This window comes from Bombina bombina, chromosome 4 (genome assembly GCF_027579735.1).
Source record: "Bombina bombina isolate aBomBom1 chromosome 4, aBomBom1.pri, whole genome shotgun sequence".
NCBI classification, from domain to species: domain Eukaryota; kingdom Metazoa; phylum Chordata; class Amphibia; order Anura; family Bombinatoridae; genus Bombina; species Bombina bombina.
The window spans coordinates 789743171-789761771 of NC_069502.1; the positions used below are offsets into that span (position 1 = coordinate 789743171).

General features: G+C 38.2%; 1 protein-coding gene across 1 annotated transcript in view; it reads left to right on the forward strand.

Annotated features, from left to right (window-relative positions):
- The first annotated feature begins 15186 nt into the window (after nucleotides 1-15186).
- PGBD5 (piggyBac transposable element derived 5) overlaps nucleotides 15187-18601 on the forward strand; it is a 187576-nt gene continuing 184161 nt past the window's right edge. Inside the window, exon 1 of the mRNA XM_053711179.1 lies at nucleotides 15187-15862. Coding sequence (XP_053567154.1) covers nucleotides 15292-15862 — 571 coding nt within the window. The 5' untranslated portion in view covers nucleotides 15187-15291. The remainder of the gene's footprint in view (nucleotides 15863-18601) is intronic.

Consider the following 18601-nt stretch of genomic DNA (forward strand, 5'->3'; position numbering starts at 1 on the left):
CAACCCAAATAGATGGACCAGACGACGGAGTCACAAAATCTAAGGCAGAGAACCTAATTACCCCATGTGCTACCTCCGGAGCATCAGAATAATCTCCACTGTTCAAGCTAAAAACCTGACTGCTGGGGTACCTACAGCAAAGCATCGTCCTCAGTCAGCGAGAGAGTTACTTCTCAAGAGGCAACATTCGCTGGGGCCCTGCAGGTGGCAGCAAAATCGATCCAGAGTACTCCCTCATTGTGAACAAGCTTGGGAAGAGAGAGACATGGTCTCCACAGCATTGCTTGGAACCCATCATTCAGGAGAGTTCCTGGAGAGACTGGATAATTTATGCCCCGCTGCTTGTAGACAGAATGCACGGTTGCAGGAGCAATGCAATTATTTGAGACCCTGGAGGGTCATTTTTACACGGAAAGCTGGTGTATCTTACACAGACTGAAAGTAGGATTCTCTTGATGTGGTCCTAATTTGACCTATTGGGTTAATCATGCAATGGGCATTTCTTACAATTGTGTTAATTCATACTATTCGATTAACCGTTAGTAAAAGTAGTAAAAGCTGCTTTTATATATCGTTTAATATTAAATGGAGTGGTGATATTATTGAAAATGAAGATCCACCGATTTAAAATTGCAATTAATATCATCTGAGATTATTATTGTGCCAGCTTTGTTTTTGAAGTTTTCCCTATTACTGAGTTCTTTACTCAAATGTTATACTCCCTTTAACCTTGAGCACTCCAGCCGTTCTGCAAGTAAAATCCTATTGCAATTTTATTATATGAACATGTCCTCTAGGTTATCGATGTGCCAGCTTTATTTTTGAAGTTCTCTCATTTAATAAGTCCTATACTCAAACGTTATGAAAGTTTATCCTCACTTGTAACTTTTATTGTAATATATACCTTTAGACTTATACCCTAGTTTGTTTATATTACTCAGATTAATTATTTATTTATTATTTATTTATAAAATATTTTACCAGGAAGGATACATTGAGATTTCTCTCGTTTTCAAGTAAGTCCTGGGACCACAAAACATTGCATTGATACAATAGGGTACAATAAAATACAAAAACAATAATAATAATACACAATATATGCAAACATTTAACATAGAACAGGTAGGAAATCTATAATCAACCATGACAGGCACATTCTGTTTTGAGATATGTAGACAGGGATCTCTTAAAGGATATTAGGCTTGGGGAAGTTGTTAAAGTGTGCGGGAGGTGATTCCATAATTGTGGCACTCTGTAGGAAAAGGAGGATCGAGCTGCTTTCTTTTTGTATTGAGGCAAGCTAAATAATGTGCTGTTATTGGATCAGAGGTTATAGGAGGTGGGAATAGCTGGGGTGAGCATTCTGCTCAGGTAGGGTGGGAGCTTCCCAGAAAGGCTCTTAAAGACAAGGCAGGAAAGATGGAGAGTGCGTCTGAATTCCAGCGTCAGCCAGTTTAGTTCTTTTAGCATGTCACAATGGTGGGTCCTGTAGTTACATTGTAGCACAAAGCGGCAGAACGAGTTATACAACGTATTAAGTTTATTAAGATGAGTTTGCGGTGCAGGTGCATATACTACGTCCCCATAATCCATGATAGGCATCAATATTTGCTGTACAATCTTTTCCTTTACAGTAGGGCTGAGGCAGGATTTGTTTCTGTACAGGGCAACTATTTTTGGATAAAGTTTAGCTGCCAGTTTTTCTATGTGAAGGCCAAAAGATAGATTGGGGTCTAACAACATACCCAAGTATTTAAAAGAGTGGACTGCGGTCAGTGTGCAATTGGATTTTGTTTTGATGCGAAGATGGGAATTTTGTAATTTGTGTAATTTAGGTCCCGTTCCAAAGATCATTGTGACAGTTTTGTCAGTGTTTAGGAAAAGTTTGTTTTTTGAGATCCACTTTTCTACCTCTGTGAACTGGTCTTGGAGCACTGCTTCAAGCTGCGACAGATCGGAATTGTTTGCATAGATTACTGTGTCATCTGCGTACATGTGTACAGTTGAGGATTTGCAGACATTAGGCAGATCATTTATAAATTATGTGAATAGTAGGGGGCCGAGAATGGAACCTTGGGGTACACCACACGTGACTGGGAGAGGGAGGGAGTTGCTGTCAGAAATGGAGACATATTGTGATCGATCCGATACATATGATCAAAACCAGGTTAACGGACGATCAGCAATACCAGAGTTTTTTAGTTTGAGCAGTAGTATGTCGTGGTCTACTGTGTCAAAGGTCTTTGCAAAATCAAGGAAAATAGCTCCAGTTAGGTCTCCTTGTTCCATGCCAGTTTGGATGTCGTTGCAAACTTTTAGGAGGGCAGTTGTAGTGGAGTGATTCGGGCGAAAACCTGATTGATCAGGGGTCAGATAGTTATATTGTTGGTAATACTCACATAATTGCGTATGGACGCATTTTTCTAAGATTTTTGAAAATACTGGGAGCAAAGATATATGGCGATAATTAGAAACCAAGGTTAACTCCCCACTTTTATGGATAGGCACTACTCTTGCAGTTTTCCAAAGTTTGGGTATGTATCCAGACACCAAGGATTCGTTAATTAGAGTTATGACCGGTTTAGCAATTGCCGACGCACTGAGCTTCAACAGCATTGCTGGGATTTGATCAGGTCCAGACTGGTTTTTCATTTTTAGATTATTAAGGTGTTTCTTAATGACATTGATGGGTACAGGTCTAAAATTGAACTTCTATATTTTGGGTTTTTGCTGATTTAGTGGGGCCTGATCCACATTTGTAGTTTCAGGATGCGCGTCATTTATTAGTTTGTCAATCAGGGTGGTGGAGCATCCGACAAAATAACTATTAAAGGCATTTGCTACTTCTAAGGGGAGTTGCAGGGTATGGTTGTCCACAGTGACAGTGGGGGGTTGGGAGTGGATTGGAGGATTTTGTAAGTTATTTATGAGTTTCCAAAACTTTCTAGGGTTTAATATGTTATTGTTTAGATTTTCACAGAAATATTGGGCCTTGGCCAATTTTGTTTGTTTAGAGCATATATTTCGCCATTTTCTATATACACAGTGATCGTTCATAGAGCCTGTATGTTTGAATTTTGACCACAATGAATCCTGAAACTGGTACATTTGAATGAGGTCAGCTCTGATCCAATTCAGGTGTGCTCCTTTTATTCTCACCTTACACAGCGGGGCATGTAAATTCCAAACTTGTAGGAGTTCAGACTGAAAGAATTCAACTGCAGAGTCTAGATCAGGGATTAAGTTTAATCTGTGCCAGGGTAGGTTCTGGATGTCAATTAGAAAAGATTGAAGATTAAATTTTTTGAAGGATCTGGTGATTTTAACCTTGGGAGAGGATTTAGTTGCCTTTATTTTGCGCACGCAGTACACTAAGCAGTGATCACTGAAATTGTTAGGGAGAACACCTGCCTCCTGGATTCGGTCGGGAGAAGTGGAGAGAATCCAGTCGAGCAGGGTGTGATTATGGCTTTTGATGTTTATGCGAGTTGGGGAGGAGATTAATTGCGTTAGCTGCAAAGATTTAAACAGCGAGCAACAACTATTATTTTTTTGATTCAGCCAATCAATATTAAAATCTCCAAAAAACAAAATTTCACTTTTTGGGTTTTGAGCTATGGTTTCACTAAGTGCTATGTCAGAAATGGAATGCACAGGGGAGCTAGGTGGGCAGTAGATTCCTGCAACAATTATTGATTTACTGCACGGGATATCAATTTTGCCAGAAAGGAAATCAAAGGTGGCAGAAGAGCTATATTTTTGTAAGGGGGTGTACTTTATGGAAATGTCAGCATAAATTACAATGCCGCCTCCTCTCTTTGCTCTATCATTTCTATGGCATGAATACCCATGTATTGCAATGGCAGTGTCAGGTATTTTTGTGGTTAGCCACAATTCAGAGATCACAATGATTTTGGGCTTGTATTGTAAACACCAAGCTTGCAGTGCATCGATTTTTGGTAGTAAGCTGCGGATATTACAGTGCACAAAGGTGAGGCCTTTTTTAGCTGGAAGGCTAGGAATGGAATTTGTTGCTGGACCAGGGTTAGACTCTACATCATTTGCAAGGGCAAGTAACATAAGGAAAAGGAATTTGGAAATCATTTTTGTTTGGCCATATTGTTAATGTAATAATTTATAATTTTGTGAGGTGGGGCTAGGGGGGGTTATTTTTAATAACCCTCCATCAGCACTCAGCAGATAAGTAACAGCAACAGAGCAGGCCATGGTGTATGATAATGTGTTTTCCAGTTTGAGGTGTGTTTTTATGGCGGTAATGATAGGAACAAAATTGGAGTGAGAAAAGAGTTATCATGAATAACAGTATGGTCATATTTGGATTCATGTTAGTGGTATAAGGTGTGTAGATGGGGAGGGGGGAAAAAAAGTTTAAAAAAAGGATATACTATTGTTTTGTGATATGTAGCTATTTGTAGGAAGAGAGGGCATGTATTCTAAAGGGTTAAGTAAAAGGAAGGATGTGTTGATTAGTGTTTGCCCCTGTCATTTAATGAGAAATAAAGTAGTGTGGGAGACTATCTATAAATGAAGAAATGAGCCTGGGATGGGTGGAAGGGAAACTATCTTCCATAGGCTACCTGTTTGCATAGCAGTGGTACAGCTGAGATGAATGTCTGTATTTTCTTATTAAGACTGGGGTAGATTATGCTTTTAAAATCAGGCTGAAGGAGAGAGATATATTAGCGTCAGATTGGCCTGCAAAAGTTTAAAGGAATGGGGAGGTACTATGTCTATGGACATTTGAGCTAAGGGTCATTTAAGCAAACACAGGGAAAGTTGAAAATTACAGAGATAAGACAGAGGTATTCATGCAGGGGAATGTACAAAAAATATATATGGGCCTTAACTGGTTAAACTAACTTTTAATAAATAAAAACTTTTAATAAATAATTAATAAAGTTAATATATAACTAAGTATTAGTAAGGAAAGAGGAATCAATGGTATAACAATGGCGCACTGATACAATGAGTCCCTTTAAACGAATTGATACAATAAATCCCTTAAATGAGAACAGTTCCTAAGTAATGGTTGATTACAGTTCCGGTCACTTGTAATGTGGCTCCACTTTAAATAAAATGTGGGAGTAAGTCCTACTGCTTACCGGATATAACCTCAATCCTATGAGGTAAGATATCAGCTCTGCGGAGGTAAAGGTATAGGTCCACCTTTGTCCTCCAAAGTAGTAGTTTCTGGCCTCTACCTAGGGTTCTTTGTCCCTGTCTTGTTCCAGTATAGGGAAAACCTTTTGATGAATGGGTGCTCCAATGGTATCTCTGGGCTCTCTCCTAATCTTTCATGTAGTGGTGAGAATCCTGGTCACCTCAGGAGTATGGAGAAATTGGACCTTCTATTTTACAAACAGCGTGTGTGACTCCGATCAGATTAGCTCATCGTGCTAATGCACTGTTACAGAGATCTGTGTCAACCCAAGGGTTGCAGTTTCGATCCCGGCAAGGTCCACTCAGTCTTTTATCCTTCCGAGGTCAGTAAAATGAGTACCATTAAGTTGGGTAATAATAACCTGTTATCAGTGCCGCGAGTCGATTAAGTTTGAATTTGTGCGCTATACAAGTATCCAATTATTAAATATACCTAATTTTAGGTTTTGACAATTCCCAAATTCTCTATGCCCCAGAAGAGACTATGAACCCTAGTAAATATCTCCCTAATCTACATTGTTAGTCTAGATTATACCCTGCTTAACTCCCTACGTTCTCAAGCTAGCCTTTCTGCAGGAGAGATACTATGTTTAGCCAGCACTAAACAACACTTATTAAGGTGTTTCTTAATGACATATACAATATGTGCTTCCTCTAGAGGTGATCTCTACAGGTAAAGTTTTGCAACCCGCCACACTATATGTATATAGTATACCCTCTGACTCAGCTAACTTTCTATTAATTAAATTGGCAAAGGCATATCGCTACTGGGACATTTTAAAACTGAGCCTTACATTCTTTACAGTGGGAAGCTTCTCCCTTTGGTGCATAATACTATTGTACATACTGTTGGATCCCAGCTATAGTATATAGGGATATTTTATCTATTAGATCTAATGTTTTCCATATAGGCAAGTGTGCTGTCTACGGTCGAGACAGCATGATGTGTATATTCTACAATGCTAAAACATAATTTTACTGCTGGGAACCCACTGTTTAAAACATAGGAGATAGCTGATTTTATATATCTCTAAGCCTAATAATAGTTTCCTTTGTATGTGGGGTTTTTAGCTGTATTTTGATGTTCACTAGTGATACACCCAAATATCTATTGTATACTTTTCAGAGTCCTTCAGAAACCCTCTGAGTCCTAATCCTTGTCTCCAGACTAATACATGATAAGAAATACTAATTGAATGTTCGCTATAAATTGAAGAATACTTATAGTGTTGTTACTGTTCACACAAGTAGTGGCAATAATGAGTTTACTTCCTTGCTATTGTTACATATTCCTGAACTTCCATAACTTCCCCCACCCATATAGATTACTTTGTAAACTAAGTAAAATATATCCTACACTTTACTCCCCTAAATTGTTATTGTCGACACTTTATATTTATTTTTCATTTACAGTCCCTTCCCCCTATACGCTTTGTTACTACTATACCAACTTATATCTACTACTAGTACTGTATTCGGCTTCATTATATATAATAATCTTACTAAGAATGGAAAGTCCATTTATTATTTTACTTCTATTGGATAAACGTCCCTCATATGTACAGTCACTACAGGCAGTCCTCGGGTTACAGACATCCGACTTAAGTACAACTCGTACTTACATACGGAGAAAATAGAGCTTTATTTCCAATCCTTCTTTCCAGGATAATCCAAAATACTGAAAATCCAATTGTCACAAGGACAGAAAGTGATGTGAAATTTTCTGAACAGGGGCACAGATAGCAAAACAAACTTTATCCTATGCTATCCAAAACAAAAAAAAATGTTTGGCTAGAGTTTCACCTAAAAAAAGTGCCTGTTCCAACTTACATACAAATTCAACTTAAGAACAAACCTACAGAACCTATCTTGTTCGTAACCTGGGGACTGCCTGTATATAGTTTACTGAGATCCAAGTTGGAAGAGGGGGGCATTTTATGTATCTATAGTACCTATAAAGAAAAATAAGGTGTTGCATTAAGTGTTACATTTATATGATGTAAAACATTACTACCCGATATGCTCAGGCTCTAGTTGTGCTCTGTTTTATAAATTGTTTCTTTGAGCCTGTGATGGAGTGTATAAACTCATTCCTGTAGGAAGGGTTAATTTCTCTACAGGGAAAAATACTATACTGAAAGAACCAAAATGCTGTAAGGCTTGCCAGCTCACTGCTGAAAATATTACTATTAGTAACAAGTAGAAGCCAATTAGCAACAGCTGAGGATAGTTAGAGGGCTATATAAGGCAGCTCTTGCAAGCAAGGTTAGATTCATTTGGATCTCAGACAGGGAAGTAGCAAGACACTGGGAGAGTTATCTTAGATAACCTGTATTTAAATGCCTAATGTATTATCCTAAGAACTTGTAGGATTATATAAGTTGTGTGTTTGTTTTTCTGTTCGGAAGCATGTGCCTTTGTATGTGTACTGTTTTTATTTTGCTTGTTTGCTTAACAACAAAAGGGTGGTTGTTTAACCCCTTAAAGGGACACTGAACCCAATTTTCGTGATTCAGATAGAGCATTAAATTCTAAGCAACTTTCTAATTTACTCCTATTATCAAATTTTCTTCATTCTCTTGGTATCTTTATTTGAAATGTAAGTTTAGATGCTGGCCCATTTTTGGTGAACAACCTGGGTTGTCCTTGCTGATTGGTGGATAAATTCATCCACCAATAAAAAAGTGCTGTCCAGAGTTTTGAACCCAAAAAAAAAGCTTAGATGCCTTCTTTTTCAAATAAAGATAGCAAAAGAATGAAGAAAAATTGATAATAGGAGTAAATTAAAAAGTTGCTTAAAATTGCATGCTCTATCTGAATCACGAAAGAAAAAATTTGGGTTCAGTGTCCCTTTAAGGACCGGGCACTTTAGACAAAAACTTCCCCAAAAGACCAGCGCATTTTTGCCATCACTACATTTAAACAGAAATAGAGCACTTTTAAATTTGCCTATCAAAACTATATACAGGTAGCCCTCAGTTTACGCTGGGGTTAGGTTCCAGAAGGAATGGTTGTAAAGCGAAACCGTTGTAAATTGAAACCCAGTTTATAATGTAAGTCAATGGGAAGTGAGGGAGTTAGGTTCCAGGCCCCTCTCAAAATTGTCATAAGTAACACCTAATACATTATTTTTAAAGCTTTGAAATGAAGACTTTAAATGCTAAACAGCATTATAAACCTAATAAAATAATTACACAACACAGAATATATAATTAAACTAAGTTAAATGAACAAAAACATTTGCTAAACAGCATTATAAACCTAATAAAATAATTACACAACACAGACTTTACTTGCATTTTTCTGCAAACAGTTCTTTCTATGCATTCCAATCTGGACTGATTTATAGACAGGAAGATCTTGTTCCTTTGCAAGATGCGGGATAGCTCAGGTCTGGTTAAACTGATTAATTACAGCTGGTTTGGCTTGCATATCTTTGCTGCAACACAAGCGGACAGCTCCACCTACTGGCTATTTAAATCAATGCACTGCTTCTAAATGCTTTTCAATAGCAGTCACATGACTGAAAAAAAAGGTTGTTATTCTGAAACGGTGCAAATTGAACCGTTGTAAACCGAGGGCCATCTGTATATTTTTTTAGTAGACAACCCAAAGTATTGATCTAGGCCCATTTTTTGTATATTTCACGCCACCATTTCACTGCCAAATACGATCAAATAAAAAAAATTGTTAACTTTTTCACAATTTTAGGTTTCTCACGGAAATTATTTACAAACAGCTTGTGAAATCATGGCACAAATAGTTGTAAATGCTTCTCTGGGATCCCCTTTGTTCAGAAATAGCAGACATATATGGCTTTGGCATTGCTTATTGGTAATTAGAAAGCCGCTAAATGCTGCTGTGCACCACACTTGTATTATGCCCAGCAGTGAAGGGGTTAATTAGGTAGCTTGAAGGGTTAATTTTATTTTTACTGTAGAGATCAGCCTCCCATCTGACACATCCCACCCCCTGATCCCTCCCTGACCCCCCTCAAACAGCTATATTCCCTCCCCCTCATTACAATTGTCACCACCATCTTAAGTTCTGGCAGAAAGTCTGCCAGTATGAAAATAAGACTTTTTTTTAAATATATTTGCTGCAGTGTAGGTTCCCCCCTAACCCCCAACCTCCCTGATTCCCCCCCCCCAAAAAAAAAAGCTCTCTAACCCTCCCCTTTCTACCTAATTGACGCCACCTTAGGTACTGGCAGCTGTCTGCCAGTACCCAAATTGCTGCAAATTAGGAATTTAAAAAAAAAAAAAAAGCCTTTTTTTCTGTAGTGTAGCTGCCCCCCCTCAATAAAATACCCCCCTCCCAGATCGACTTCTCACCCTCCTATTCCCACCAACTAACCAAGATAACCAATATCCCCCATCTCCCCCCCCACTCCCTCCTTCCCCTTCCCTGCCGCTTTCAGTGTTTTTTTTACAAGTAATAGGCGCGTGAAACTGTCGCGCAACTCCCGCCCACCTTCCTCCTTAGCCCTCCCGCCTCCCTCCTTAGCCTCCCACCCACCAACGATCGGCACCACCGCTGTGCGAAGCAGAGAGGGCCGCAGAGTGGCCCTCTCTGCATCGACAACTCTGCAAATATATTTCTGCAGAGCCCCACTCGTGGGGCATGCAGAAATAGCGCAATCTCGCAATTTTGAGCGAGATCACGCAGAGAGAAGCCCACTACTGCAGGGACATACAGGGTACGTCGCTGGTCCTTAAGGGCATAACGACCAGCGTCCTACAGGGTACGAAGCTGCTCATTAAGGGGTTAACCCTTGAACTGCTGACTGAAAGTCTTTACTTTTTTTGCGATGTGGGGGCGCTGGTGGTTTCGGGATTAATAGTTTTATTTAGTGGCTGCGATGTGGGGGGCCGGAGGTTTAGGGGTTAATAGGTTTATTTAGTAGCGACGATATGGGAGGCCGGAGGTTTAGGGGTTAATCATTGTATTTAGTGGGGGCGATGTCGGAGAGCGGTGGTTTAGGGGTTAATCATTTTATTTAGTGGCGGCAAAGTCGGGGAGCGGCGGATAAGGGGTTAATAGCTTTTATTAGTGGCTGCAATGTTGGGAGCAGCGAATTAGGGGTTAATAACTTTATTTAAGTGTCGGGGGCAGCGGATTAGGGGTGTTTAGACTAGGGGTTTATGTTAGGGTGTTAGGTTTAAACGTAACTTTTTTTCCCCATAGACATCAATGGGGTTGCGTTATGGGGATTTTTCACTCCACACTTCAGGTGTTAGGTTTTTTTCTAACACTCTCTCCCCATTGAAGTCTATGGGGGAAAGCATGCACGAGCACGTCAAATCAGCCCTTGGATTTTGTGCGGTATGGAGCTTAACGCACTATAACGCACAGCACAAGGAGGCTTTTCAGTAACTCGTAATGGCAGTGCTATGGAGAGTAAAATAAAGCAACTTTTTTGGCGTTAGTTTTGCACCCTGTATAGCGCAAAACTCGTAATCTAGGCGACATTTAATAGAAAAAAGTACATTATTTTCTATGTGAAGAACATAGGAATGTAAAATATGCATTTTGTGCACCGCCTTTTGCTATTTATATCTTAACGCAGTCGGATTAGCGCACATGAAAACTTAGTATTTCGCGTTATTGAAATATTACATTTAAAATATTTTTCAAAAAATGTATATAAATTATTAAAACATAAAAATACTGTAAAATAGTCTAAAAGGTCTATAGAATATATCTATATATTTTACAGTATGTTTATTAATTTTCAATAATTTATAATAATTTCATGTAAATGACATATCTATACCTATATATCTATAGGAATAGATATGCAGGTGTATACACACACACACACACACACACATATATATATATATATATATATATATATATATATATATATATATATATATATATATATATATATATATATTATATATACAGTCATGGCCAGATATATTGGCACCCCTGCATTTCTGTCAGATATGTCTGATAATGCACCACTTCGCCCAGAAAATTGTTGCAATTACAAATGTTTAGGCATTCTCATGTTTATTTATTTTGTTTGTATTGGTATGACACAAAAAAGTGGAGAGAAAAAAGCCAAATCTCACACATTGTACGCAAAACTCCAAAAATGGACTGGCCAAAATTATTGGCACCTTCTCAAAATTGTAAGAAATATTTGCATTCCAAGTTTGTGATGCTCCTGTAATTTGTAATTAAACTCACCTGTATCAATTAACAGGTGCTGACAATATAGAAATCACACCGGCAACCAGTTAAAATGGTGAAAAATTTACTCAACCTTTCTGTTGTGTGTCTCTGTGTGCCACACTGAGCATGGAGAAGAGAAAGAGCAGTAAATAATTGTCTGAGGATTTAAGAACAACAATTGTGGAAAAACATGGACAATCTCAAGGTTACAAGTCCATCACCAGAGATCTTAATGTTTCTGTGTCCACTGTGCGCAACATTGTCAAGAAGTTTACAGCCCATGGCACTGTAGCTAATCTCCCTGGACATGGACGAAAGAGAAAAATTGATCAAAGATTGCAACAAAGGATTGTTTGAATGGTCGATAAAGAACCTTGATCAACTTCCAGACAAATTCAAGCTGACCTGCAGGCACAGGGTACAAATGTGTCAGCTTGCACTATACGTCGCCATCTGAATGAAAAGGGACGCTATGGTAGGAGACCCAGGAGGACCCCACTGCTAACACAGAAACATAAAAAAAAAAAACAGATTGAAGTTTGCCAAACCTGAGGAAGCCAAAATCCTTTGTGCTGTGGACAAACGAAACAAAATTACAGCTTTTTGGTAAAGCCATCATTCTACTGTTTTCAGAAAAAGAAACGAGGCTTTTAAAGAAAAGAATACAGTCCATACAGTCAAACATGGTGGAGCTTCACTGATGTTTTGGGGTTGCTTTGCTGCTTCAGGCACTGAGTGTCTTAATTGTGTGCATTGCATTATGAAATCTAAAGACTGCCAAAAAATTCTGTGGTGCAATGTAGGGCCCAGTGTCAGAAAGTTGGGTCTCCGTCAGAGGTCATGGGTCTTACAGCAGGACAATGACCCAAAGCACACGTCAAAAAGCACCCAGAAATGGTTTAAGACAAAGCGCTGGAGAGTACTGAACTGGCCAGCAATGAGTCCAGATCTCAATCCCATAGAGCACCTGTGGAGAGATCTCAAAACAGCAGTTGGGAAAAGAAACCCTTGCAATCTGAGAGACCTGGAGCAGTTGGCGAATGAAGAGTCCAGTAGAGAGCTCTAAGAAACTCATTGATGGTTACAGGAAGTGATTGATTTCAGTTATGTATTCCAAGGGGTGTGCTACCAAATATTAAATTGAGGGTGCCAATAATTTTGTCCAGTCCATGTTTAGAGCTTTTTGTGTCATACCAATACAAACAAAAGAAATAAAAATGAGAATGCCTAAACATTTGTAATTGCAACAATTTTCTGGGCAAAGTGGTGCATTATCTGACAGAAATGCAGGGGTGCCAATATTTTTGGCCATGACTGTATAGTTATATACAGTATATATATATACGTTTAGCAAAGATGTGCACTCTCACTTATTTGCAGCAACCAGGGTGCTAGTGAAATTAAATACAATATCAGAAAAAGACCTTGCACTCGCTGGATTTTTTAACAAATTTTTTTACGTGGCAAAATTAGTGACAGTGAATGCTTCAAACATTAGTGAATTTATACAAACAAACAAATAACCCCTCCCCCCAATTAGCAAAAAAAAACCGCCAAAAGTGTTGCTATGGTGACCATATGTCACAAAGTGAACATCGTATATAGGCTGTAATATAAGCGATCAATGCTGTGACATACTGCTATAGGTCTTTTAATATGAATATTTTCACTGTCACAGCATTGATCGCTATGGTCACCATAGCAACACTTTTGGCGTTTTTTTTTGCTAATTGGGGGGAGGGGTTATTTGTTTGTTTGTATAAATTCACTAATGTTTGAAGCATTCACTGTCTGAGGAAGGGGATACACTGTCCCCGAAACGTCACTAATTTTGCCAAGTAAAAAAGTTTGTTAAAAAATCCAGCGAGTGCAATGTCTTTTTCTGATATTGTATATATATATATATATATATATATATATATATATATATATATATATAGTGTGTGTGTATTTAAGAATAAAACAGACATTATCCAGTAAGTGAAGAACATTGGAATGTGAAATATGTACAGTAAATATACAGTAAAACACATATAAACGCATAATTGCATATGTATACATATAAAGACATATATACAGTACATATATATATTTTACCAAAAAACATTTTATATATATATATATATATATATGTAGAAACATGTATTTAAAAACAAATAGAACATATTCTGCTTTGTGAGGAACATGGGATTGTGAAAGATGAATATTTTGTTTCGGGTTAGCGCACTTGAGAAAAAGCGATCGAATTGCGCGTGAGTAGTGTTAGTTTTTCCCCCTCTTTTGCACTCCATTGAAGCTCATGGGGGAATACGTTAACATGATAGCGATATTGTAATTTAGGCTTTTTGTGTTTGCTGGGTTAGCACGCAACCGAAACCTTTTTACTTTTAACTTGCAATACTCGAGATATCCGAAGCACGCAAAAAGTCGAACAAACATAAGTATGTAAGTGTTCATTTTTGCAAGAAAACTAGTTGCTGTATTTAACAAAATCTGTTTCTTTTTATGTTTTTGTTTTTAATAAAAGTGTACTTTTTCATATCCAGTGAGTTGTGGTCTCTACAGGAAGGCACAGGAGCAACTTTAAAAGGACATGAAACCCACATTTTTTCTTTCATGATTCAGATAGAGAATACCATTTTAAACAACATTACAATTTACTTATATTATCTAATTTGCTTCATTCTTTAGATATTCTTTGTTTAAGAAATAGCAATGCACATGGGTGAGACAATCACATGAGGCATCAATGTGTACCCCCCAATCAGCAGCTACTGAGCCTATTTATGCTTTTCAAAAAAAAAAGGATATCGAGAGAGTGAAGCAAATGAGATGATAGAAATTTGTTTAAAATTGCAAGCTCTTTCTAAATCATGAAAGAAAATTGGGTTTCATGTCCCTTTAACTTTGAAATGGTTGCTAGGAGACACCTGCACTATCTGCTTATTTTTATGTTTAGTTTAATTATATGGTTTTTTGTGTGGTTTTTTTTTTGTTTGTTTTTTTAAACAAAGGTGCACTTTTTTATATATAATTTTACAGTGGGAAAAAAAAGTTACTAATAGAAAAAGTCAATTTTTATTTACTCGTCTGCTGCCATTATTTCTTACTTTTCTAGGAAAGGTGTAAATCTCCAGCCCATACATATTGGGGGATTCCAGAGAACTCAAAGCCTGTAAGAATTCTAAAAAAACAAACAAAAATCTTTTTCTCTTTCCCCGGTCCTAGCTGACATTGTAAACATTTTAGTCACAAAGACAGCAGGTTTTACAATCATGAAAAGATTACTTTTGATTTTTGAACCAATTGTAGAATATGAATATAGATGTAGTATTTTTCTCTAGTCCCGGCACATGCAGAGAGCACTTTCAGCACCCTGGATAGCTCTGTCCTTTCAAGATGACACCCCTACAGGAAGTGAAAGACATTTTAACTAATCAGATGACACAAACGTGTCTCTCATATTAAATAACTCTAATACTCTTCCATATGTTCAGCTGGGTTTATACAATTGCAAACGGGTCTCCTAAACTTGTTTAGATTTACAATGTCTAGGTTTGTTTTAGCAAAGCTCCGATTTGCTGACAGTCTGTACCCACCACACCAGTCAGTTCCGCCTTTATATTCGAGCATCATATAACCATTTTATTGCACATCTTTATTAATCAGAGTAGCAAGAAAATAATTCTTTTTCTAGACCCTAGGCTATCGAATGGGTCTCCCCACACGCCCAATAAGGGGAGGCTAAAAAGATAAGCCTAGGAGGGAAAAAAAAAAAAAGAAGAGGTGGATCTCAAAGAGAGGGAGGAGAGAGGAAGTGTTATGGTCCTGATTATTTAAACGCATAATCACTCTTCCAGCCCTGCCCTGGTATCCACGAAAGTACAGTGAAAGAAGAAGGTGAGGAGAAGAGAGATAGCAAGGATGATGTTAGCTGAGTCCCCGGAAACTGGCGGCAGCAGGAAGAAGTCTTTGTCCCTGCTGGAGGCAGCCAGATCCCGGTATGAGAGCCTGCAGATATCTGACGATCTATTTGGCGAGTCAGGAGACGACAGTAGTGGCAACCCCTTCTACAGTACATCTCCTGACTCCCGGTCTTCAGCTACTGGTGGCTCCTCTGATGTGGACTACGAAGATGGGAGATGTAAGAAAGAGACGACAACTCATGACGAGGTCTCAGGCCAGAGAGAGACGGCGGAGGTGTGTGAGCAGGAGACCGGCTTTGCCTCCAGGCCGAGGTCAGGGGATTTAAAAGAAGGCAGGCACGGTACATCGCAAGGCAGAAGCCGTGGGAGAAGGAAGGATACAAATGATGAGAATATGATGGCAAGGGAAACGCCTGAAGGTACCATCCCAGGTGAAGGGAAAAGAGAAAATCCGTGTCAAGGGCTATGCAAGGGTGGACAGCACGGGCCCAGTGATAACCCAAAAGAGGAGGACGGCTGGACCCACACCCTTCAAGATGTGCCCACCCCCAGCTTCAAGGAGATCACTGGTAAGAATCTGAATGTGTGTGTGGTAGGGGGTTCAAGCTACAGATGATTTACTATTAAAGATGGCTTTATATTATCGTATGCACTGCTATTTATTTTTCTCAGCATCTTACTTTACTTAGTTTCACTCTGGCAGACCACATATGTGAACACACTCTAGTCTAAGAATGGATTTTATAAATGAAAAAAAAAGTGTACTAATTAATTGGGGTTCCTTATTGCACTCACTGGACATGCATGTGTATTAGGGGATCATTTATGCTATTCTAACGTTTTTCAGATTGAGTAGCATACATTATCTCTAAATTCATCTCAGTAAGCAATATATGTTGTATTACATTACATTCGTGATTATTGCATTTGCATGCATGTGTCACATCTCTATTAAAGGGACATGAAACCCAAGAATACAAATTTAAACAACTTTCCAATTTACCTCTAATATCAAATTTGCTTTATTATTATTAACAAAGGATTCCAAGAGAACACAACACTTAAGATAATATAAGTCAATTAGAAAATTGTTTAATGGCACACAAAACACAAATTTTTCTTACATGATTCAGGTAGAGCATGCAATTTTAAGCAACCTTCTAATTTACTCCTTTTATACATTTTCTTCATTCTCTTGCTATCTTTATTTGAAAAAGCAGGAATGTAAAGGCCCATTTCTGGTCCAACACCTGGGTAGCACTTGCTGATTGGTGGCTACATGTAGCCACCAATCAGCAAGCGCTACCCAGGTTCTGAACCAAAAATGAGCCAGCTCCTAAACTTACATTCCTGCTTTTTTAAATAAAGATAGCAAGAGAATGAAGAAAAAATTATAATTGGAGTAAATTATGAAGTTCATTAACCCTTTGAGTGCTAAGCACTTTCCCACCTCGGTGCTAAGGTGATTTAAGGTTTTTTTAAAAAAAAAAATAAATTTAACTTTTGTAATTTTTTTCCAGATCCCCAAGACTTACACTGTTGGAAAGGTTAGGCGATTACCTTTACAACGGTGGGTCTTGGGGGTCTGTAGTTGCTTAGATGCCTGAGATACAGGTGTCTAAGCAGCATGCCCCCTTTCCGTATACAGTACTTTGTATTGTAAATTTTTAATAAAGTTGCGCAGTGACGTCACCACGCAAAACGTGAAGCCCTGGTGATGCTTGTAACTATGCAAGCCTGATCCCTGGGGTAGGAGTGGGTGGGAGGCCCCAGATCTCCCTCATGGTGGGAGAGTGCTAGCGACGGCTCTGAGACGTTGTTAGCACCAGAGTGGGAAACTCTGCGACGTCTCTGAGCCATCGTTAGCACTCAAGGGGTTAAAATTGCATGCTGTATCTGAATAACGAAAGAAAAAAAAATTAGGTTTAGTGTCCCTTTTAAATTGCATGATCTCTCTGAATCAGGAAATAAAAAACTATGGTGTTCATGTCCCTTTTAATTACATACTAAAACTAAGTATTCATTTTAATGTCCCTTTAATTATATACTTAAACTAAGTATACATTTTCAAGTCCCTTTAATCGCATACTAAAGCTAAGTATACATTTTCATGTCCCTTTAATTATATACTAAAACTAAGTATACATTTTCAAGTCCCTTTAATCGCATACTAAAGCTAAGTATGCATTTTCATGTCCCTTTAATTATATACTAAAACTAAGTATACATTTTCAAGTCCTTTTAATTACATACTAAAACTAACACTGGAACATAAGAGCAGAGAAACGCAACCTCGATTCATAACCATATGTACTTACTAGAAACAAGAAGTAAAAACGCCTTAAAACAACTATAGTTCGTGTGTGACTCCGGGCGACTTTCCAGGCAATCAGCTGTGCTCTCACCCAATCTTTATCCTTATTTAGGCAAGTGGTGTATTTCTCGTAAGCACCTCCACGCAAGTGATGATACAGCTTAATTCTGATCCCGTCTATGCGTTTCGTCTGTCCTGTGCAGACTTTCTCAAGGACCTGTTTGAAGTTGCAGGGTCACACCCTAAACAGATTTTTTTCTTTCACCGGCCTGTTTGTACAGAAAACAGCTGATCCACTTGTCTTGAGAAAGTCTGCATAGGACAGGGACAGTCTACTCTAGAATTTTTGTTTAAAAACATAGATCATCCCTTTATTACCCATTCCTCAGTTTTGCATAACCAACATGGTTATATTAATATACTTTTTACCTCTATGATTTACTCGTATCAGCCTCTGCAGACTGCCCCCTTTTTTCAGTTTCGTTTGACAGTCTTGCATGTTAGCCAATAAGTGCTGACTCATAAATAACTCCACGGGAGTGAGCACAATTTTATCTATATGGTACACATGAACTAGTGCTGTCTAGCTGTGAAAAACTATTAAAATGCACTAAGATAAGAGGCCACCTTCAAGGGCTTACAAATTAGCATACAAGCCTCTCTAGGTTTAGCTTTCACCAAAGAATACCAAAAGAACAAAGCAAATTTGATGATTAAATTAAATAGGAACGTTGTTTAAATTTTCGTGCTCCATCTGACTCATGAGAGTTTAATTTTCTTTAAGCGGTTCTTGCTTTTTTTTTTCTGTGTTGTACTATGTTCTGATTCTTTACACAAAAGTTTTAAACTTTTGAACAGAAATAATCAAAGCTTTATACTGCATTGCACCATTTATGTGGGTGCCTGGGGATTGGGATTATTCATTTCCCTCTGGGGTTGACCTCTTTGCTTGTCACTTAGATTTTTTTTGTCAGAAGAGTCACAGAATTGTGGG